Source organism: Schistocerca cancellata, chromosome 2 (genome assembly GCF_023864275.1).
Source record: "Schistocerca cancellata isolate TAMUIC-IGC-003103 chromosome 2, iqSchCanc2.1, whole genome shotgun sequence".
NCBI lineage: Eukaryota > Metazoa > Arthropoda > Insecta > Orthoptera > Acrididae > Schistocerca > Schistocerca cancellata.
Window position 1 is genome coordinate 833,223,533 of NC_064627.1, and position 23,510 is coordinate 833,247,042.

The 23,510-nt window shown below is 41.9% G+C and overlaps 2 protein-coding genes across 2 annotated transcripts in view; one reads left to right on the plus strand and one right to left on the minus strand.

Moving 5' to 3' along the window:
• Window positions 1–13,638, plus strand: part of LOC126162731 (sialin) — a 368,491-nt gene extending 354,853 nt beyond the window's left edge. Inside the window, exons 11-12 of the mRNA XM_049919394.1 lie at window positions 5,544–5,629; window positions 11,377–13,638. Of these exons, the coding sequence (XP_049775351.1) occupies window positions 5,544–5,629; window positions 11,377–11,577 (287 nt within the window). The 3' untranslated portion in view covers window positions 11,578–13,638. The remainder of the gene's footprint in view (window positions 1–5,543; window positions 5,630–11,376) is intronic.
• A 6,491-nt stretch (window positions 13,639–20,129) lies between these two features.
• Window positions 20,130–23,510, minus strand: part of LOC126162733 (beta-catenin-like protein 1) — a 97,517-nt gene continuing 94,136 nt past the window's right edge. The window contains exon 11 of the mRNA XM_049919397.1: window positions 20,130–20,293. Coding sequence (XP_049775354.1) covers window positions 20,205–20,293 — 89 coding nt within the window. The 3' untranslated portion in view covers window positions 20,130–20,204. The remainder of the gene's footprint in view (window positions 20,294–23,510) is intronic.

A 23,510-nucleotide genomic window follows, 5' to 3' on the forward strand; every position in this document is an offset into this window, starting at 1 on the left:
GGTTAGCACATCAGTCTGGTAAGCAGGAGACGCAGGTTCAAGTCCTCGCCTTGGCAGGTAGACCTGACAAACTGCAGGATGATGAGTAAGGGAAGACAGGATGGGAAAGACTATCCACTAAGAATAAAAACCTAAGAATAAAACTAAGAATAAGAAACAAGTTGAAAAATGCTACTGCCAGAGTGCAGAAAAGGCGAATATGTTCCTCTTTAAAAGTCTGACAGTAAAAGTGGGGAACTACATGTCTCATTCTGCTTTTCTCACCAAAAATTTTGGCATTTGAACATCCTTACATGCAGTATCTCTTTGTAATTAAGCCATCATACCCAGCACCTTCCTCTCACCACCACAGTCTATAAATGTCTCTCTCCAATAGTCTTCCTTTTCTCCCATTGATTTACAGTATATCTCACTGTCACTGCCTCCTCGCTCACTTACACCATCACCCGTAGTCTTTCCTTCCGACTGCTACTGTCTCCAGCAAACCATTCTGGACAATCCAACTTACATTTTCCCGTGTACCAACGTGTTTAAAATTTTGGTACAAAATGTGCCCTTCGGTATTCGTGTGTGTTGAAGTTTGATGGTCTGGAAGGGTCCAGATACCACAAGCCTTTATATCGTCTCCACACATCTGTAGTAATCATTTTTATTGTGTCCTCTGTCTTTTGCTCCTACTGCTTCTATCTCCATGTATCACTCTTTCTCTTCTACTGCCACTGCCTCTCACTGATCATTAACATTTCCTCTCTCTTTGGCTCCCCACTGCTATTGTCTTCATCCATCGCTCTTCCTCTTTCACTACCTCATTTTCTCTCCCAGCGTCACTGTTTCCTCTCTTTCCTCTCCCACTGGCACTGTCTCCTCTCTCTTCCGATGCTCTGCTACTCTCTTTCAGCACAAAAAGCGTTAATATGTTAGCATGTGGAAATTTTTGATGAGGAAGGCGGTATAAGGATTGAGGCACCTGGTTCCCCGTTTCTCTGTCAGAGTCTTTTAACGAGAAACATATTCGTCTTTTTTATCCTTCAACAGGAGCCTTTTTCCATTGGTTCCCCTCGTATTTCTGCTACAGAAGGGTATGCTGCTTATATAAAACGAATTCTATAGGTGAGCAAAGTTATGACAGTTTTCATCCTTGACATGTTTTATGTACTTTGATACATATAAGCAACAGATAAGTATGCACAATATAAGGTTCACCCAAACCAGTTTGCTTTACCTTTTCTTTTTCATTTATTTATTTATTTGTGTTTGTATTTTACTCATCGATCGCAATTCATCAAAGACGCCCAGTTTATGCCTTGTGTCTTCAGAGTAAAAATTTTATTAGAAATATTTTACTGAACTTACAGTCTTCATAGTTTTATGTAATTTTTGCAGACATTTTAAGTTCTTTTCATGCATGCCAAGACCCTTCTTAGCCCACTTCTTTGTCACTGAACACAATTTGGTGACCTCAGAACACTTGCGATGAGCCTCCAATCCTTGCCATGTGTTCACTACACAAGTTAAAACAAGTTCATTGGTTAAAACTATACATACACCTCAGAATAGATATTATGTGCAGAAGTAGGTGGTAACTTTGAACCTCTGGTTCTCGGTAATGGTTAATGATATCAAAAAGTGTTCCCTGTGAACATCATCTTAAGAAAATACGGTCAAAATTTTGACTTTTTGCCACGGGTAGATATTATAGAAGTGCCTGTCCTCACAACTGGTACTTTTGGTACCCATAAATAATGGTTTTTGGGGTGTATCTTCATAACGGATACAAATTCTCAAAACAAGAAAATGGCATTTCTATATGAATGTCTAATGAACGCACAGTTGGGTTTTGGTACTGGATAATGACAAGTGATTGAAGAAAGTTTCAGAGTTCCCAGAGAATATCATCTTAAGAACATACGGTAAAAATTTTGATGATCTGCCATGAATAGAAACTGTAATAGTGGCCATCCCCACAGCTGGTACATTTCACATCCAAAAGTCATACTTTTTCAGGATTTACAGACAACTGTAAACTAATGATGCTTTTATGGGCAACCTAAGGAGTACTCTAGACCACACCTATTGCAAAAGAACCAACCAATATGCTCAATTTTCCTGGGTTGGAGGAAATATGTGAATTTTAAAGTTTAACCCAGTACTGTAGAATAGCTACAGTATGCCCATTCTTCTGATAACTATACAAATGGTAGCTAGACCAAGGGCTATCCAAAATACACACATCGAAAAAAGATTTGCATCACTCCAGTTCCCAGAACCCTTGAAGATACACTCCTGGAAATGGAAAAAAGAACACATTGACACCGGTGTGTCAGACCCACCATACTCGCTCCGGACACTGCGAGAGGGCTGTACAAGCAATGATCACACGCACGGCACAGCGGACACACCAGGAACCGCGGTGTTGGCCGTCGAATGGCGCTAGCTGCGCAGCATTTGTGCATCGCCGCCGTCAGTATCAGCCAGTTTGCCGTGGCATACGGAGCTCCATCGCAGTCTTTAACACTGGTAGCATGCCGCGACAGCGTGGACGTGAACCGTATGTGCAGTTGACGGACTTTGAGCGAGGACGTATAGTGGGCATGCGGGAAGCCGGGTGGACGTACCGCCGAATTGCTCAACACGTGCGGCGTGAGGTCTCCACAGTACATCGATGTTGTCGCCAGTGGTCGGCGGAAGGTGCACGTGCCCGTCGACCTGGGACCGGACCGCAGCGACGCACGGATGCACGCCAAGACCGTAGGATCCTACGCAGTGCCGTAGGGGACCGCACCGCCACTTCCCAGCAAATTAGGGACACTGTTGCTCCTGGGGTATCGGCGAGCACCTTTCGCAACCGTCTGCATGAAGCTGGGCTACGGTCCCACACACCGTTAGGCCGTCTTCCGCTCACGCCCCAACATCGTGCAGCCCGCCTCCAGTGGTGTCGCGACAGGCGTGAATGGAGGGACGAATGGAGACGTGTCGTCTTCAGCGATGAGAGTCACTTCTGCCTTGGTGCCAATGATGGTCGTATGTGTGTTTGGCGCCGTGCAGGTGAGCACCACAATCAGGACTGCATACGACCGAGGCACACAGGGCCAACACCCGGCATCATGGTGTGGGGAGCGATCTCCTACACTGGCCGTACACCACTGGTGATCGTCGAGGGGACATTGAATAGTGCACGGTACATCCAAACCGTCATCGAACCCATCGTTCTACCATTCCTAGACCGGCAAGGGAACTTGCTGTTCCAACAGGACAATGCACGTCCGCTTGTATCCCGTGCCACCCAACGTGCTCTAGAAGGTGTAAGTCAACTACCCTGGCCAGGAAGATCTCCGGATCTGTCCCCCATTGAGCATGTTTGGAACTGGATGAAGCGTCGTCTCACGCGGTCTGCATGTCCAGCACGAACGCTGGTCCAACTGAGGCGCCAGGTGGAAATGGCATGGCAAGCCGTTCCACAGGACTACATCCAGCATCTCTACGATCATCTCCATGGGAGAATAGCAGCCTGCATTGCTGCGAAAGGTGGATATACACTGTACTAGTGCCAACATTGTGCATGCTCTGTTGCCTGTGTCTATGTGCCTGTGGTTCTGTCAGTGTGATCATGTGATGTATCTGACCCCAGGAATGTGTCAATAAAGTTTCCCCTTCCTGGGACAATGAATTCACGGTGTTCTTATTTCAATTTCCAGGAGTGTAGATATTGACTGTGGATATTGTATTGCAGACACAGTCCCTTTAACCTTTCAGAGATGTCACTAAACCCACCCAAAGATGTAAGCAACCATACATGAACAGCGTCTATTAGATGGAGGGGGTCTGACAGCCAATCAGTTCCAGTCATTCCACCAGGAAGGAAGTACATGGCTCATGTTGTCTGTAGTTCAACCATGCCTAGGTGGTCAATACCGCAGTTCGATCCCATCTGGATTGTTACTTTGTGCCAGGAAGTGCTCTCAAAAAGGGAAGTGTCCAGGTGTCTAGGAGTGAACCAAAATGGTGTTGTTCAGACATGGAGGAGATACAGAGAGACAGGAACTGTCGATCACATGCCTCGCTCAGCCCACCCAAGCGCTACTACTGCAGTGGATGACTGCTCAGAGGAACCCTGACAGCAATGCCACTATGCTGGATAATGCTTTTTGTGCAGCCACGGAACACCGTGTTGCGACTCAAACTCTGAAGCAACCAAACTTGATACACCTGAAACAAAACAAGTACTGTTTTTAATAAATTTCATTCACTGCCTCAAAGGAGAGAACAAGCTGTTTGAGAGCATTGTAGAGCTCGGTTCTTTTCAGCTAAATCCTAGTGAGCTGGGAATGGGGCAAAGTGTTTGCCAATTGGTAATACGTGAGAGAGGATTACCAGTTTTGACATTTTCCTTAGAACCAAGAAAACTGGTGGGGTTATTTGTTCATTGTGGACTACTATGTCCCACATAAAAAGACAAAAATCCAGTGCATGTGTTTGTGCAACTGCCTGTCTGCATAAGAAAGTAAGGTCAGTCAGTTGCTTGACATGTGCTGCATACTTACCACTCGTAATAAACATAACTAAAAAGGCTAGCATATATGAGAGAAAATGAGGAATGATTGCAAAAGCCTGGAGAAAAATGAGGAATTATTGTACAAAGCAGAAGCATGTCTGTGAGTAATGAAAGAAAAAATGCATAGGATGTGGATTCAAAAGCAAATCTAGAGTTATAGCTCTTCAGGAAGATTACATTTATCCGTTGTAGATTGTGGATATACACTGAACACATTTTGTCAGGCATTATTTATTTAAAACTCATAACTACTATCAAGTGGATAAATTGGTTATCATCAAATGGCTGAAAGGAGAAAATGGAGGAAGAGGAGGAGGAGGACAAGGAGGAGGAGGAAGTTGAGGGGGAAAAAGAATATATATCCGTTCAAGTGTCAGTGAATCTGTCATAACTTCTTAGAGTTGAGACTAAGGGTAATATTTGTTACTAAAGAAGCAAATTGGGAGTCACAATTATTTCTCTTCAGTCTGCTTCATGTGTGCAGTCTAGATGAGTATAGCTCTTTAGTGTCTGTATGCAGTGTTAATTGCAAGTGCAGAGTTCAACCATTGTGTTACCACTACTGTGCATTCGTTCAAACACTCCCTAGAGAATGTGCTACATTTAACTGGTGATCTGTTAACTACTTCTACATCTGCATGATTATTTCTCAGTTCACACTCAAGTTCCTGGCAGAGGAAATTAAGATAAGATGAAATGAGATTTGTCTGTTGGGTTGTCTGAAGAAAACACTTCCACCGAGCCTTAAACAATAACTATATTTTTTTTTAAAAAAAAGAGTTACTTTATTAAATTTTTAAGAGAAAATGAATAGTGCTCAAATTCAGATTAGAATGACAACTAGCATTGTCAGAAATTCAGCTACAAAACAAGAAAATTACACAATAAATAAAACCACAAATAATAAAATTAGCTCACATGTTTACAGGAAGTCTATATACCATTGGACCACCACAAAATCAGAGTCCATTACATGCTATCTCTGTTCCAGGAACCATCTTTGGTATGGCCCAGACTCTGTCTTCTTTCACGGGTTTCTTGTCATCAGCCATGGTGGGATCTCTGACGCAAGGCAATGTGAGTATCAAACCGAACAGGAGCTAGTGGCCTCCATCTCGTCTTATCTCATTCCCTTTTCCTGTTAAATTTTATGTAGACAACAACACTCTTTCAGGAAAGCTTATGTTTTATAGAATAAATGATTTTACAAACAATTAGTGTGAATAATGTTGTGCAACAAAAATAATATATTAAACTCTAATAAATAATATAAATGAGGAAAAAAAAGAGAACCTTATGGTGACTGGAGAGAGGTTATGAATGGAGTCCCTATAGGGCACTGGATCCACTAATATTCCTAACATTAATGATTTTCCACTCAACATACGGTACATCAGGCATAGTTGGTCCTGTCTGCAGATGACACAAATGTTAAAGTTCATCTGTTTAGAGAGATGGAAATAGAAGAAGATTAGTGTTAATAATACTTTTTAAATTATTAACAAGCACTTCTATACCCTGAAAATTGACCTCTCCTTAATTTCAGTAAAGCATAGTTCATTCAGTTATGTAGAAACAAACAGAATAACACCAATAATTAATGCAGACCATTCACAAGAGTGAATAGGGTATAATACTCACAATTTTATAGCATATATTAATGAAAATATGAAATGGAGGAAAAACACTATTGTTCCATTCACAGTTGTTAGTTTTGAGGGAAAAAATAAAAAAATAAATCAACATATTAGTATAGTTCCTTCATGTCTATTCATTAATGTCCCATGATATAATTTTATGGGCTAACTCATATCTTAGGAAGAAAGTATAGGTCACAGAAATGCGAGAAGTGAGATTAATATTTACTGATCATACAATGCAGCATTTCAAAGTGGGTATTTATATCCATATGAATATATTCACATCCATATGAATGAAATTACAAAGGATGCATTTTGTGTTATCCACACACAGTCACTTTGCTTTTTGAAGGGCTTAGGCATTCTGTTGTGGTTGTGCCCTCCTATAATGTTTTGTGATGCCTGGGTGGATGAGGAAAGGGTGGTATGATAGGTGGGTGGCTGGTTTCCTCTCACTACAACACAAGATACATAGGTTGTTAAAATACACTTTATTACAGGAACCAGTTGAGTACTTAACTTCAGTTATGTCAAATCTGAAGTTCTGCAGTTAACAGGAATCAAATAACTTGTACTGATTCTTGAATCTTGTCTGTGTCCATATCAGAACTATATACAATGACTAACGATTCCTCATAGCCACCTACGGTGCGAGGCAATGACTGTGTCCCAATGTGTTTCCTAGCACTAACCGGTGTGCTGGTGAAGGTGTATGCCAACACAGTAATGAAATTTGTCATAAATAATCCATCATAATTTGAGAACAATAGTGTTGTCCCCAGTGACAACAGAACCACACCTGGTCATCATTTAATTTGTCAGTGGCTAAGAAATAACTCAATAGCTGGAGACAACAAGTTTTATCATTTGCCCCAAAACATGAAATGTCTGAAAGGAAGTGAAGCAAATTTCAAATCTAACCTGAACTCATTTTTTCTGGAACACTCCTTAAATTCCCAAAAAACTTTTTCCTCTCTAAAATACTGCAGAACTGTGGACACAAATGAACCAAAAGCAATTGTCCTGTTCTGTGGACAACATTTTATTAAACACTGGTAGCCAGTTTTACACAGTAGACAAAATGTTTGCTTATATATACGTGGCTTGTAGACTGAGTCACTCCAAATCATTTCAGGGGATATCATCCAAATAATGTATGGAACATTAATTAACATCTTGAGAAAAAGAATCTTATCTCAAAAACAACAAAGAGCATGGCATACTGTGATGTGGGCCCATTATAAAAACTGTGTAGCAACTAATAATAATTTTCACAAAAAGTTTGATTTTGTTCTGTTAGCAGCCATATTATTATTATTTTTTAAATTAATACATTGCTATGCACGTTTTGCTCATCGTCAGATGTTTTGTACACTCCAATATGATGGACATGCGATTTGTGTCAGTATATCAGTTATCTCTTCTGGCAGTGTTGATATTTGTGGTACTAACAGCTAGATAGTCATTTATTTACCTCTGAAGTGACTTACACCTTTTGTAATAAATGAAGAATTTGGGCTGTTAAATTCATTTATTTCATTTAGAGGGTGTGCTGAATAGTAGGGCCTCCAATTTTTTTATTTGACTACTTTTAAAGCTTTTTAAGTAAAACAAATGTTATCAACATTCTAAATCTTTATCCTCCAAATCTACATATCTATTTGTCATCATAGTCACCCTGGTGATGAACGCATTTCTCCCAACAGTGACCAGTTTGTTGGTACTGTCACTGTAGAATGTTCAACTTTTCTAATCGAGCCACGTCACCACTTCTGCTTGCACCACTTCATCACTATCAAAGGAAAGGTCTTCAGAGGTGTTCTTTACATTTTGGAAACTGATGAATATTGGATGGGGCCAGGTCTGGACTGTATTGAGGCTGATCAATGACAGTGAACCAAAGGTATTGAATTGTTGCAGATGTTGTAGCACTCATATATGGTCTGGCAGTGTCATGCTGAAAGCAAAGGTAGTCCATGTGTGGATGAACTCTTAAAATTTGAAACTCAACTACAGCATACTGTTTCTCACACACCAACATAAAGGATCATTCAAAAAGAGTACTAGTTTTGAAAATCTGGTAAATTTTTGTTTGTTGGTTGATGACATTGTTTTGATTCATTTCTGTTTCCAAAAACATTCCAGTTGTTGACTCAGTCTGAATTTCATGTGTTTGGTGTCTAACCATAGAGCAGTTCTCTTGTGTGCAATGTATGCTAATTGTGAAAACATTTTATCGGAATGGAGAAAGTTATACAGCAACTATCAAGCGACTTCACACGATTCTAGGGCACCATGAGACACTGAATGAATCAACAGTTTGCAGGCAGATGAAAAAGTTTTTTGAGATAGGTTCCACGATGATCCTTAAAGTCCTCTTGGTGTTGTCATTTTGGCCAAAGTGTCCATAACATTGAGGTGGTTCGTGACAGTGTAGCTATTAGCCTAATGAAATCAGTTTGTCACTCTTCCCAACAACTGGGCTGTGCTTCAGTATGGAGAATTCTCCAGTATGATCTCCACTACCACCCCTATAAAATTCAGCTGACACAGCAGCTGAAAGTGATGGATCACCAGGATAGACAACAGTTTCTTGACTTGGGTCTTAGAGGATGACAGGACAATGACAGCTTCACAAACAAAATCATCTTCAGTGATGAAGCACACTTCCACTTAAATGGCTTTGTGAATAAGCAGAACTTCCATACCTGGGTTCAGAAAATCCTTGTACAATCCAAGAAAGGAAAATTCATCCACAAGAAGTGACAGTTTGATGCAGCTTTTGGTCGGGCATTGTCGTTAGCTCTTATTTCTTTGAAGATGAGGCAGGCAGTTGCTCCACGAGTGGTTCCCAGATCACCTCAATTTGTGCAATGCTGTTTATTAATGGCCACCGAGGCCATGTGATTTAATGCCTTGTGACTTCCCTTTTTTTGCAACTTAAGTCAGTAGTGTATTCCAATAAAACCGAAACATCCATGACTTGAAGGAGGAAATCTGAATTGTCAGTGAAATGAATGTGGAAATTTGTCGTGCAGTCATAGTGAATTTCATGGACAGAGCTCACATTTTTCATACATGAAATGTGAAGATTAGATGAACATGTTTATATACTTTGTTTGCATTTTTTATAAAAATAAACTTCTTACTTTGATATATCAAATCTGGCATTCTTTTTGAACCATCTTACAGTTGCATTATACACAACAATGTTACACACTACAATTTCTGAGCCCTCTAGTGGCAGAGAGCTGCAGATATGCATACATGATGAATAAAGATGTAGAACATTAACAATATCAAGAAGAGGATAGATTGCTACTTAACACATTATCTTCATGGTGAGCATAAAGCTATTCCCAACATTTTTTATATTTCAACCCTCAGTTTCCATTGTTTGATGTAGAATGTTGTTAACATTTGTTTTATTTAAAAAGCTTTAAGAGTTTTCACATAAAAAATTTAGATGCATTATTTTGCAGCATGCCCTTGTAGAAAAGAATTTTCATTTAGTGTATTCTAGATGATTATATCCATTTCCTCGAAGGGATCTTTTTTTTCCATTTTGAGCAGAATTTTCACATTTTGTTCAGTTTTCAGTGAATGATTGTTACAGTAATGTGTGTTGCTACTGCTGGTTTGTTGTATTTCTCCAACCCGTAACAGTCCATGTGCTCTTAAAACCAAGTCTCAAAATTTCTGCTAGTCCGGACTATATAAAATCTGATGCGACAGCTACAGGTGATGCCAAATGAGTCCAGATTTGTACATGGGCATTTTAAATTCTGCCCTTCTACTTAGGAATCTTTCAGTTTCAGTCAGTTTTTTATGTTATAAGTACATGATATATCTTTCAGTGTGAAGTCTTTCAGTGGGCTTCCCTTAACAAGTCCTGGGTCTTGTTTGTAAATGTTATAGTTAAAAGAGAAATAATTATGTGAGAGTACCAAATTAAGCATATCCTCAAATTTAGTTATTTCTGGCCTGCTCATTACTTCTTTTCATTAAATTATTTTACAGTCTCATCTAGAGGTATGCTGCTGCATAACTTTTCAGTATCAAGGAAGAGAAATTTGATGTGAGGTGACACATACAGCACCATTTATACTCTGTATGGGTTCATAGTAATTATTTATGGAAAATTATTTTTCAAATGTGTATTTTCCAGTTAACATGCCATTAATTTTTCTCATTAACTCTTTTGACAGCTGGCCTGATAAGATGTGCTGTTATTTTGAATTTCTGGCTATACTCTGAGTCTAGGAGATCTGAGATTCATTACAATCTGGGCTTCATTCTTTGTGAAAAAAAAGTCACTTTTATTGAGAAATTTTCTTCTTTTAACTTGAAATTTTGTTGTAGGGTCAAGTAGAATTCCATGTAAATGATTTGAAAAAAGGTGTTTTGTAAATATTTATCTTCTTTGAGTATGATAATTATTAGGGAACCCTTCTCTGCTTTAACAGCTAAGGCACCATGGTTTATGTAATGAGCAAAACATGTTTCAAATGTGTAGCAATTCATTAAATTAAAAAATAAATAAACAATGTGACCGCTAGCAGAACAAAATAAATACGTTAATATATTTGTACCAGTCATGACTGCAGTCAATGACTATAAGGCACAATCAGACACTTGTTAACTCTGTACAGTACAAAACAGGCAGTTATAAGTCTAATGTAAGACTATAACTAACTTCCCAACTTAATATACAAGAAAAGAAATTAACTCATTGTTTAGAGTACCTGATGTGATATAGAGTTTACAGGCTGCATTCCCAATAAATAAATTTCATGAAATTAGCAGTGATGCATTGCTGCAACATATAATTTCCTCAAAGGTCTGTTTTCACAACTTCAGGGAACTAATCAATTTGCATATATTTGTTGATCTGAAAATGCTTAGATACATCCCTAAACATTAGTCACACTGCTCATACAAGTCTTCTTATGTGATCTCATCTTAAGACAAAAGATCTGTATACACAACTAAATCTTATACATTCTAAAAGATAAGGTTACATGTTCCCTCAGTAACTGATAACTTTTTTGTCTCACGAGTAACACACTAAAACTGTAACTTCTACATAACATTCTTTGCAAATGTGGCTTGCATCACAGATAAATTACTGTTCCTACATTTAATCATTTGGGACCCTAATGGCATTGCTTTGCATGTTGACAGCAAACGTTCGGCCAGTGGCAGAAGGTGTTTGGGATCCTAGTGGGCACATATACAGCGGGAGCACTGGCCTATCTGGTGCTAGGATCTGGAGAGCTGCAGCACTGGAACAACCCACCAGGCAGTACCGCAACCGCTAATGGCAAGGACCTTGCTGATGAAGGGGATGCTGAGGAGGAGGCAACACCGCTGCGAAAGCTCTAAGCACTACAAATCTGCCATATCTGTAACCCAAAGGCGACAAGACTACAATCGCAGTATCTCAGAATTGTGTATTTTGCCTGATTGGTACACTTAGTAACATTAAAGAGCTAAGATACTCACTTAATTCACATACCAACTGACAGACCGCTCTGAAAACAATGAAGTTGTGAATTGTGAATCCTGCAAATTTTGTTCATCCAGGATTTGACACAGACAAATCTACTATTAATAATGGGCTTTTTTAATGTGTGCTTAAGCCCTTTCAAGAAAAAGTTATTCTTCGTAAATTTTGTGTTTCTATTCTGAGAGGCATGATATATGTGTCACCCACATTTTATATTATTAATGTCAAGTTTTGCAAACTTAATTACGTTATTGAATATTTGTTTCCGAGGCACCTCTTGGATTTTAACCTAGGATGATAGAGATACAGATCATGAATCATAATGAAGGAAGCAAACAACCTTGGAATGGAGTGTGGAAGTAGCAGCAGCCGTGTGGTTAGACTGCATATGAGTGAGAATGAGGGGCAAGGTAGAATATTTTAATCATTCATTTGAAAGACATTTAATTTTCATGATGTCATCCTATTCAAATTCTGACTCCAGCTGCTTATTGTATCTAATTCAGAAGCAGTTTATGAACTGAATTCAGCAAAATGTTACACATTTCTTTGAATTTTGAATCTTGCTTAGAGTCAAACATGATTCACACAAATAAATCTTACTCAATTAGCAGCTGAAAGGCCACTTACACAACAGGGGAAAAACTTTTCACTTTTGAACAAACACAATCAAATCTCATGTGACTACTCAACAACTGGCCATACGCGAAGTGGATCTCCTAAAAACTTTTAAGTGTGATTTTGATAACATCTGAGGCAAATAGCTGTTATTCAGTTAGTGAACACACTCATCAGAGTCAGCTGTTATACGTACATGTATACCATAGGTCTTAGCGACAGTGTAAAATGGTTAATATTGGAGATGTTTTCAGTAGTGTGTCCATACAGATCACCAATTCTTGTGGAATTCATATTACTTTTCAGATATGTTTCATGATACATGGACTGCACTTTCTGTACTGGCACCTTTCAAAGTTTAATATTCGTAATTCTCCATTGACACTCATATCAGCTGTAATTCTGCACATTTAACCCATGTGCAAACAGTGCATTCCATTTATTTACAAATTTCTGCTAGTTCATGATGAAATCTAGATAAATACGTATGAATACTCACTGCCACTTTGGCAAAGATTTTTTATTTTTAGTCCTTCCATTGCTCTGAATAATAGACAGAATGGAAGTCACAGTGTAATGTTAAATAAACTGCAGCTACTAATCAGAGAGAGAAATACATTACTGAAAAATGTTTGTTTTAATAACTGCCAAAATTAGGGCTTATGAGATTCTTTTCCCTCTTTAGGTTGTGAGCAAGTATCTATTTCCTATCTACTTACAGAAGTTATAATTGTAATTATTATAAGTGAGAATCATATACCTCCTGTCTGCATTGTGATACTTAACAATTCTGCTCGCTTAATTTCTATTGTGGTTTTGTGAATCTTAATTGTTATTTTTTTAAATTTTGTTTCTTCTTACTGTAACTTTTTAGCAGCAAGCCATGTAAATGAAACTACAGCAACTCAGTATGATGCCATAAGCAGCGTTATGTTACATTAAGGCTCGTGATGTGAGTTCACATTAACAATGGGAGTCGTATTAATGTTGTATCCAACTGTTGTTAGTATTGTATTTCTGTACATTATCTTGTGATGTATTGCTTGTGAATGAAGACATTTGAGAGAGATATATGAAAGTTCATCTTAGGCTTTCTCATAGTCTGTTACAGAAAGAGATACTGAATGAGTAATAACATTTGTCATTGTGATTCCGTTTCACAGCTGAACCATCCATGTCTTTACTTTTTGTGTATACTCAGTTTTGTAAGATATGTTATTAGTTATAAATTTATGCATACATTCCACGATCTGACATGTGTAAATAATAAAAACATGGTGTGTTCTATATACAGCCAAGACATTACCTCTACATGAAAAGTTGTGTAGTTGTTTTTCCATCCTATGTTACCTTCATATGACTGTTTTGTAGACCTATCCATTTTCCCCACGGCCCCCCCCCCTCCAAAGTTCCTAGGAACCAAATTGTGAATGAGCTTGCCTGATGTTTTTGTGTTGCAACAAACACAGCATATCAAACATACCTACAAAGGATAGTGTACCACTCACAACTATGCAAACAGTGCAAGAACAGTGGTTGTAAAAGTACACTAACCAACATGGGCCAGAGACAAGTGTCACTCCTGTCAGTGACAGTCAGTTTCAAACCAAATAGGACTTGGTGCTGTCAGTGAATGCAGGTACATCTCAACCAGTTTCCAAGCAAACATTGTGAAGGTAATTGCATGCAATGGAAATCTGGATTTTTTTTTTTGCCTCACAAAACGCCACTGTTCACAGTGCAGCATGAAGTTACACTTCTTCAACGAGCCAAACAACACAGAAACTTGACTTTCCCTAACCTGAGGCATGTACTTGTTACTTGAAGAGCCATGATTTTCCTTCTTTTGTAAAGATGCAAGCGATAGAGTGCACAGACAGGCCAATGAGGTGTCTAGTTCACAGCAAATGGATGGTGAAGTTCAGGCCGGATGTTGTTCTGTGACATTTTCACAGTGTTTTTTGTACCACAAATGGGCTCATGTTCAATTTACCATGAACATCAACCAGGATGTTTATTTCAACATCCTCAGTGGCCAGGTGTTGCTCTTTCTCCTACAGCTTCACAATGTGTATACTGTGGACACTTCACATATTCGAAGATGACAACCGCCTTGTACACAAACCTTCAGATATACATTCCTAATTTCACAAACACTCACAAACCCTTTTGCACCTCAACTGGCCTTATAAATCACCTGATCTTCATGCCTTAGAAAATGTCTGGTACTATCTAAACAGCAGATGGAACATAGCAATAAAGATAGATGCAATTTGGTAGCTCTACAGGATCTAGTCATCAATGAGCGCCTTCAGTTCCATGTGGTACACTTGAAGATACTTGACGACACTTTTTGTAGTAGCCACCAGAAAGAGCGCGGGAGGCGCACATTGGCACGGCGCGTCATGGACGGTAGTTGCCGCAAGTAGAGTCCCGTCCACCAGAGGGCACGTGAGAATTCGGACGCGACCTCTGCCGGCGTAACAACAAGAACAACAACAACAACTCCAGCAGGACAGGCCGTGCGCAGTCAGTCAACATCGGGCATGCCTAGGACACAGTCCCGGTCTACGCTAAGTGAAGTGCGACGTAACGTGAACAGTGTTACTACACAATTGGCGACGAGTAGGGTCGTTCTTTCGCGTGTTGCGTCGTTGTTCCGGTTTCGCAGTTTCTCCACGGCATGGAGGATTTGGTGCGGGTTTTGGTTGCGCAGCAGACGGAGCTCATGGCCACCATGAAACAAGTGCTTCCGGCGTTGCTCTCCACGTCGTCTGCTCCGGCGCAGTTCCCTCCTCCCTTTCCCCCGTATGACGAGACGGCGGAGTATTGGGACGCATATGAACATCGCCTTCGGCAGCATTTCCAGGCGTTTCATGTTGCCGATGCGGAGGTATGTCGTGCTCTCTTCTTGTCTTGGATATCTCCCTCGCTGTATCACGTTTTGCGGCAGCTAGCGCTGTTGCAGGAACCCTCGTCCTTTTCTTTTGACGCATTGTGTTCATTGCTGTCTTCATATTATCGCCGCCGCACGCATGTTGTGGCGGCTAGGGTCGAGTTCTCTCAATGCAAGAAACAGCCCCATCAGTCTTACCGGGCGTGGGCCGCTACCCTGCACGGTCTTAGTCGCAAGTGTCATTTTGTCACGGAGCAGTCGCGGGAGTCGTATGCCCATGTTATGGTACGCGACATCATTGTTCGTTCGGCCCCGGATAGGGAGGTCCGGCAACGGGCCCTGCAGTTAGAAGACCCTTCCCTCGAAGAAGTCCTGTCCATTGCTCAATCGTATGAAGTCTCTCACGCAGCAGGTCAACAGCTGGAAGCGTGGTGCGACGTCGCGGAGGTTCAGGCGGTGCAGCCGCGTCCACTGTGTCCGGGGTGGACGACGTGAGAGCGGTACAATCCGGCCGTTACGGCCGCTCCCGCGCGGCGCGTAAACAGAATTCCGGCCGCTGGCCCCTGTTGCCGTCCTGTGCGTCGTGCTATATACATCACGATCGGTCAAACTGTCCCCAGCGTTGGGCCGTTTGTCGCAAATGTAATAAAAACGGTCACATTGCTAAAGTTTGCCGCTCAGCCTCAAAAGCATCGAAGGAAGCACGTACAGAGGACGTGGACATTGACATTCAGGAAGTTTCATCGGGCCAGGCTCCCGACGCATCGGCACGCAAACTCTTTATCGAGGTGTCGGTTCGGTCGCGCCGGTTACAACTGCAAGTAGATACGGGCGCGGCAGTTTCGTTGTTGAATGCACAAACGTATTCTGACCTTGGATCGCCCCCGTTGGTGCCAGTTTACTGGCGTCTACGCGGTTATGGTAAACAGTTCATTCCCCTACTGGGTCAATTCACTACTGACGTGACTTACAAATCAGTCACTCGGCCTATTACTTTTATTGTTGTCAGTGATGTGAGTTCCGCTAACCTTTTTGGCCTGGATGCCTTTCAAGCTTTCGGTTTTTCTATCACTGACACCATACAGTTGGTCTCCGAAGACGTTCCCTATCACTCATTGGAATCTTTGATCTCAGACTTTCCAGATATTTTTGAGGAGGGCCTGGGGCATGTTTCAGATTTTGAAGCTCACTTAACGTTGAAGGCGTCGGCTCGCCCGCGTTTTCTACGCGCGAGGCAGATCCCCTTGGCTCTCCGCCCTCAGGTGAAGGAAGAGCTAGACCGGCTGACAGCCCTAGGGGTCGTTCTTCCCATTTCTTCCAGTGAGTGGGCTTCGCCCCTCGTTATTGTCAAGAAGCCCTCGGGAAAATTACGTCTTTGTGGCGATTTTAAGGCCACCACTAATTCCTAATTGGTGGTGGACACCTATCCTTTGCCTCGTGCTGATGAATTGTTCTCCGCCGTGGCGGGAGGCCACTATTTTTCGAAAATCAATCTGTCAGAGGCTTATCATCAGATACCACTTAATGAGGACTCCAAACGGCTGGCAGTCGTCAACACCCTGTTTGACCTTTACCAATACCAGTGGTTGGCTTTTGGAATATCCAGTGCCCCGGCGATATTCCAGCAATATCTTGAGCATGTCACGTCGACAATCCCTCATTGTATTAATTACCTGGATGACATAATTGTCACGGGCCGCAGCACGACGGACCACTTGCACAACCTTCGCACCCTCTTTCTCAAATTCAGGTCTGTGGGCTTGCGTTGCAACCTGCATAAGTCAACCTTCTTCCAACCGTCCATTGAGTATGTGGGCTACACCATATCTCGGCACGGCATCCAGCCACTAGGAAGTTTGGTCCAAGGTATCGTCAATCTTCCTCGGCCCACTTCGCTGAAGGAGTTACAAGCTTTTTTAGGCAAGATAGCCTATTACCACCGGTTCATTCCCAGGCCTTCCACTATAGCCCACCCCCTGTACTGCCTTCTGCACAAGGGTGTTCCTTTTGATTGGTCGCCTGCATGTGAGCGAGCGTTCACCTCGTTGAAGGGCCTCCTCACGTCAGCCCCTTGTTTGGCTACTTTTGATCCCCATAAGCCGTTGGTCCTGGCTACGGATGCTTCGCAGTATGGGGTGGGGGCGGTCCTGGCCCATCGCGACGCAGATGGTTCCGAGCAACCACTGGCGTTTGCGTCGAAAACGCTTAGTCCCGCGCAGGCCCATTACTCCCAGGTGGAAAAAGAGGCTTTGGCCATTGTCTACGCTGTTACCAAGTTTCACCCTTTCTTGTATGGCACGAAGTTTCAGTTAATCACTGACCATAAGCCGTTAATATCGTTATTTGGCCCCGCCTCTCAGATTCTGGATAGGGCAGCCCACAGACTACAGCGCTGGGCCTTGTTCCTCTCTAAGTACCATTATGACATTCGTTTTCGCTCTACAGGCCAGTATGCCAATGCCGACGCTCTTTCCCGTCTTCCGGTGGGCCCGGACCCTACATTTGATCGAGAGGAGATTATGTGTTTTCATTTGGATGTGGCGTCCCGCCAAGCGGTTGATGGCTTCCCGATCACTAGTTCTCGAGTCGCCAGGGAAACGGCGGCTGACCCGGTTCTCCGGCAAGTAGTTCGCCTCATTCAGCAGGGGTGGTCGTCCCGCCCTCCGGGCCGGGCCTCAGACCCTCTTCGTAATTATTTTCTTCTACGAGACCGCCTCTCAGTCTTGGAAGGAGTTCTCCTTCTGGCTACAGATGATACAGCTCCTCGCGTGGTTGTTCCTGCAAGTTTACGAAGGGAGGTCCTCAAGTTATTACATGCGGGGCACTGGGGTGTTTCCCGTACTAAAACCTTGGCTCGCAGACATGTGTACTGGCCCGGTATTGACAGAGAAATTGAGCACTTGGTGGCCGCCTGTTCCCAGCGTGCGAGCCAACAAGCATCTCCCAGGGCAGCGTTCTCTTCATGGCCGCCGGCAACCCAGGCGTGGGAACGTGTTCACATCGATTTTGCGGGCCCGTTTCTCAATGGCTTTTGGCTCATCAATCTGGGGAGTATGGTGGCTAGCGTATGTGTTTAAACTCAGAAGAGTGGTCCTGCAACCACTCTGTAGCAATTCTGGACGTGTGGGATGTCGCTCTGTCCTACTGGAATTACCCAAGTCCGTTGGAATGCACAATGAAGATGAATGGATGCAGGTGATCAGATAGGATGCTTACATACGTGTCACCAGTCAGAGTCATACCTAGACGTATCAGGGGCCTCATATCACTCCAACTGCTCACATCCCACACTATTACAGAGCCTCCACCAGCTTGAACAGTTCCTGCTGACATGCAGGGTTCATGGAGGTTTTCTCCATACCCGTACACGTCCATCCGTTCGATATAATTTGAAACGAGACTCGTCTGACCACGCAACATGTTTCCAGTCATCAACAGCTGAATGTTGATGTTGATGGGCCCAGGCGAGGCATAAAGTTTTTGTTGTGAAGTCATCACGGGTACACAGGTGGGCTTCAGCTCCGAAAGCCCATATCCATGTGATGGCTCAGCAATGGAATCTGCAGCAGTTTGCGGAAGGGTTGCACTTCTGTCACATCAAACGATTCTCTTCAGTCATCATTGGTCCCGTTCTTGCAGGATATTTTTCCGGTCACAGTGATGTCAGAGATTTGATATTTTACCTGATTCCTGACATTCACGGTACACTCATGAAATGGTCATACAGGAAAATCCCCACTTCACTGCTGCTTTGGAGATGCTGTGTTCCATCGCTCGTGCACCGAGCTACCTGCCATTGTAGCAAGAGTAACTGATCTAACATGAACTGTCTTATATAGGCATTGCCAAACTCAGTGCTGTATTCTGCCTGTTTACATATTTCTGTATTTGAGTACATATGTCTATACCAGTTTCCTTGGCATTTCTGTGAATCACTTCCACAACAGTAACATCTCCGAATCGTGTTGAGTTGGATTCAACCCATCTGTAATGTTGGAATATTAGGACCGTTCTAAAAGAAACAAACTGGGGACTCTCAAATGAAAACTGCTGAAGGGATTGTCATGCCATCACCTAGCAAAGAATGTATGGTCCCTCATCTCTAGAATGACATGGATGACAGAGCGGGCACATGCATGCGTTGCCAATCCTCTGCACTCATCATGCTGAAAAACAGAGAAATAGAGTCTTCTTTTAACAGCAAAGGGGTGCAGTGCATTTCCTGACAACAAGAATGCAGGAAATGGAAATTCATCAAAGAATGGCCGAGTGTATGAAGAGCACTTCATGTATATCGCAAAGATCAAGGCTGGCAGAAGCAACTCGTGGAAGGATGGATGTCGTTGGCCAATGATGAACAATCTGGAATGCCACACTACGTTACCAATATCACTGTCCAGCAGGTGGATACCCTCACTCCTGGAGACCAGTAAGTTACAGTGGTAGCAGTTGCCCCAGAGGTCAGATTGAGCATTGGAACTGCAATGGATGCTCAGTGCTCTATCTGCAATTGGGCCATTCCTCAATGAATTTCCATTCCCTGCACTCTTTCTGCTGTAAGGAAATGCACTACACACTTTTGGTCTTCTTTTGTAGTCTCCAGTTCTCTGTTTTCAGGTCTGCTCAATACCGTGGATGGTCACTGCGTGCCTATGACCAATCTACTGTCATGTTGGTGTGCACCTATGTCATTATAGAAGTGTGTTCGGAGCCTCAGCATTCTTATACGGACTTTCCTTTATAGGCAATGGCATTATATCCCTTCAGCAGTTTTCATTTTATAGCCTTTGGCTTGTTTCTTTTTAAACTGCCCTAAAAAGTGAGGGCAGGGGCAACTTTTTAGTCTTCAAATATTAATTTAATTATTAATGGAAAATTGTAAGTTTTGCACCAATAAAATTATGACACACTATATAAAAAAATATAACAAAATCTTTATTACAAGTCACTTTCAATTATTTATATACAAAACAAATCAAGTGACTAAAGTTAAAATTTGTCTACAAGCTGGAGTATATGTTGCTGTTCGACATCTCTCCAATCTGTATCGCCTGCATCTCCAAGGTTTCCTGCATACTCTGAAAGAAGAAAGAGGCATGTTGAATTATGACTGTTTATCTATAAAATATAAGATTACAATGTTGCTGCTATTTCCATAACATACTTCAGGAGTCACACCTGCTCTTTATTCAGAAGTATTACATGTATTAGATACATCTTTGTACCTGAAAACCTCCCTTTTGTTTTCATACCTTCTTCATTTGTCCCTTGAATTAACCCAGATCACTACATCTCAGTAAAATGAAAATCCTTCTCTTCCCATCTTAGGCACTCACAGTTTTCCCCTGCTGTATTATTCATTGGTTTTTATGGATGATATTTTACATACATGCATACATACATACATACATACATTTTACATACCAAGGCAGTGCAGTTAAACTGCTGCACACCTACACAATTACTCTGCAACTCATAAAAATATGTTTGGAAAAGGATTCATAGAAACATGTTCAGACTCTTTCTCTACTGTTCCACTCTTGAATAGCACTTGGAAAAAATGAATGCTTAATTGATTCTGTGTGAGCTCACATTTCTATTATTTTATCACAATGGTATTTTCTGCTAACATAGGCAGAAGTCAACAAAATGGCATTCAGAGGGAAAAAGATGGCGATTGTAATGGCATAAAAAGATCTTGCCACAATGAACAACACCTTTGTTTCAGTGATTGGACAACGGAAAGTCCAGGATAGAATAACAACAATATGGAAATGACAGATTACTACTCATCATTAAGAGGAGACCTTGGGTCACACCAACGCACAAAGAAAAAGAATGTTAAAATATTTAAGCTTTCAGACAAAGTCCTTCTTCCGAAGGAGCTCTCTCTCTCTCTCTCTCTCTCTCTCTCTCTCTCTCACACACACACACACACACACACACACACACACACACACACACACACACACGGGGGCAATGTCTCCAAGTGCTGCCACCTGACTTTGACTGGCAATCTATCCTTTCCATATCGTTGTTTGTTTCAATTATTGCCACCCCGCCACACTCATCATAACTGTGACATTTTCTCCGCAACGCCATGAGAATTGGAAACAAGTTGCCTTTCTTTGAGCTTTTTTGATGTCCTCTGGCAATCCTACATGCAGGAGCGTTCCAGAAGAGGGCAGAAAAGCAATTGCAAGCAGTCTCTCTAGCACATTTGTTGCATCTTCTAAGTGTTCTGCCAATAAATGCAATTTTTGGCCTGCATACCCAACAAAACTTTCTATGTGATGGTTCCAATTTATGTTGCTCATAAATGTAATCTGTAGGTATTTAGATGAATACACAGCCCTTAAATTTATGAGATTTACCAACTAACCTAAATGTAACAGAGGTTTCGGAGTACTCATATCAAGGACCACACACTTTTTATTGTTCAGGGTCCATTGCCACTTTTCATACCATACAAATATCTTGTCTAAACCATTTTGTAATTGTTCTGATTTTTGAATGACTTTACTAGAAGGTGACCAACAGCATAATCTGCAATTTTTTCAGTGTTTCTCATATTAGAACTGTGTAATTTCATGTGAACTTGCTGTACATTATTGTCTTAGTTCTCATTAATTACGGCTACCTTCAAGTTTGTTATACAGCTTAGTAACTTCTGCAAACAACCCTCACACACTGAAGTGAGTAGCTTTGCAGGATGTCTAGTTCACTTATGGGCTTCAATTGCCACTTTTTCTGGCCTCTGACAAAGTTTCACAAATTGAAGTAAGCCAGTAGACATGGCTACAGCCTGAAGAAATATGTACTGATGATGGGGACAGTTTTTGTCATAAATACAGGGTTATTACAAATGATTGAAGCGATTTCACAGCTCTACAATAAATTTATTATTTGAGATATTTTCACAATGCTTTGCACACACATACAAAAACTCAAAAAGTTTTTTAGGCATTCACAAACGTTCGATATGTGCCCCTTTAGTGATTCGGCAGACATCAAGCCGATAATCAAGTTCCTCCCACACTCGGCGCAGCATATCCCCATCAATGAGTTCGAAAGCATCGTTGATGCAAGCTCGCAGCACTGGCACATTTCTTGGTAGAGGAGGTTTAAACACTGAATCTTTCACATAACCCCATAGAAAGAAATCGCATGGGATTAAGTCGGGAGAGTGTGGAGGCCATGACATGAATTGCTGATCATGATCTCCACCACGACCGATCCATCGGTTTTCCAATCTCCTGTTTAAGAAATGCCGAACATCATGATGGAAGTGCGGTGGAGCACCATCCTGTTGAAAGATGAAGTCGGCGCTGTCGGTCTCCAGTTGTGGCATGAGCCAATTTTCCAGCATGTCCAGATACACGCATGAAACTTGCCCGCACGCGTTCAACTGTTTCCTCGCTCACTGCAGGCCGACCCGTTGATTTCCCCTTGCAGAGGCATCCAGAAGCTTTAAACTGCGCATACCATCGCCGAATGGAGTTAGCAGTTGGTGGATCTTTGTTGAACTTCATTCTGAAGTGTCGTTGCACTGTTATGACTGACTGATGTGAATGCATTTCAAGCACGACATACGCTTTCTCGGCTCCTGTCGCCATTTTGTCTCACTGCACTCTCGAGCGCTCTGGCGGCAGAAACCTGAAGTGCGGCATCAGCCAAACAAAACTTTATGAGTTTTTCTACGTATCTGTAGTGTGTCATGGGCATATGTCAATGAATGGAGCTACAGTGAATTTATGAAATCGCTTCAATCATTTGTAATAGCCCTGTATAATCTGTTTCTTAAAGTAGATGAATCTCAAATGGCTTAAAATGTGGTTAAACAATGGAAGGTCTGGGATGGAATATCATGCCCTGAAATGAGGGACATCCTACCCGAGGCTCTCCCCACCCCCCCCCCCTCCAGAAGTAGTGTTCCAGTGCCCCCCCCCCCCTACCTCCACAACATCCTAGTCCATCCCTACACTACTCCCAATCTCAAGCTCTTGCCACTGGAATCATATCCTATGGAAGACCCAGGTGCAAGACTTGTCCAATCCACACATACAGCACTTCCTATTCCAGTCCTGTCACAAGTTATCTTACCCCACCAGAGGAGGGCAACCTGTGACAGCAGCCATGTCGTGTACCAGCTCTGTTGCAGCTTCAATCCTCACTCAGATTTTTATATTGGTATGATTACCAACAAGCAGATGACATGCTCTTCATTGTAAGTGGTGAGTCCAGAAGAATTATAGAAGACAAATGCAATGCAGCACTGACGAACTTGGGGGCAGG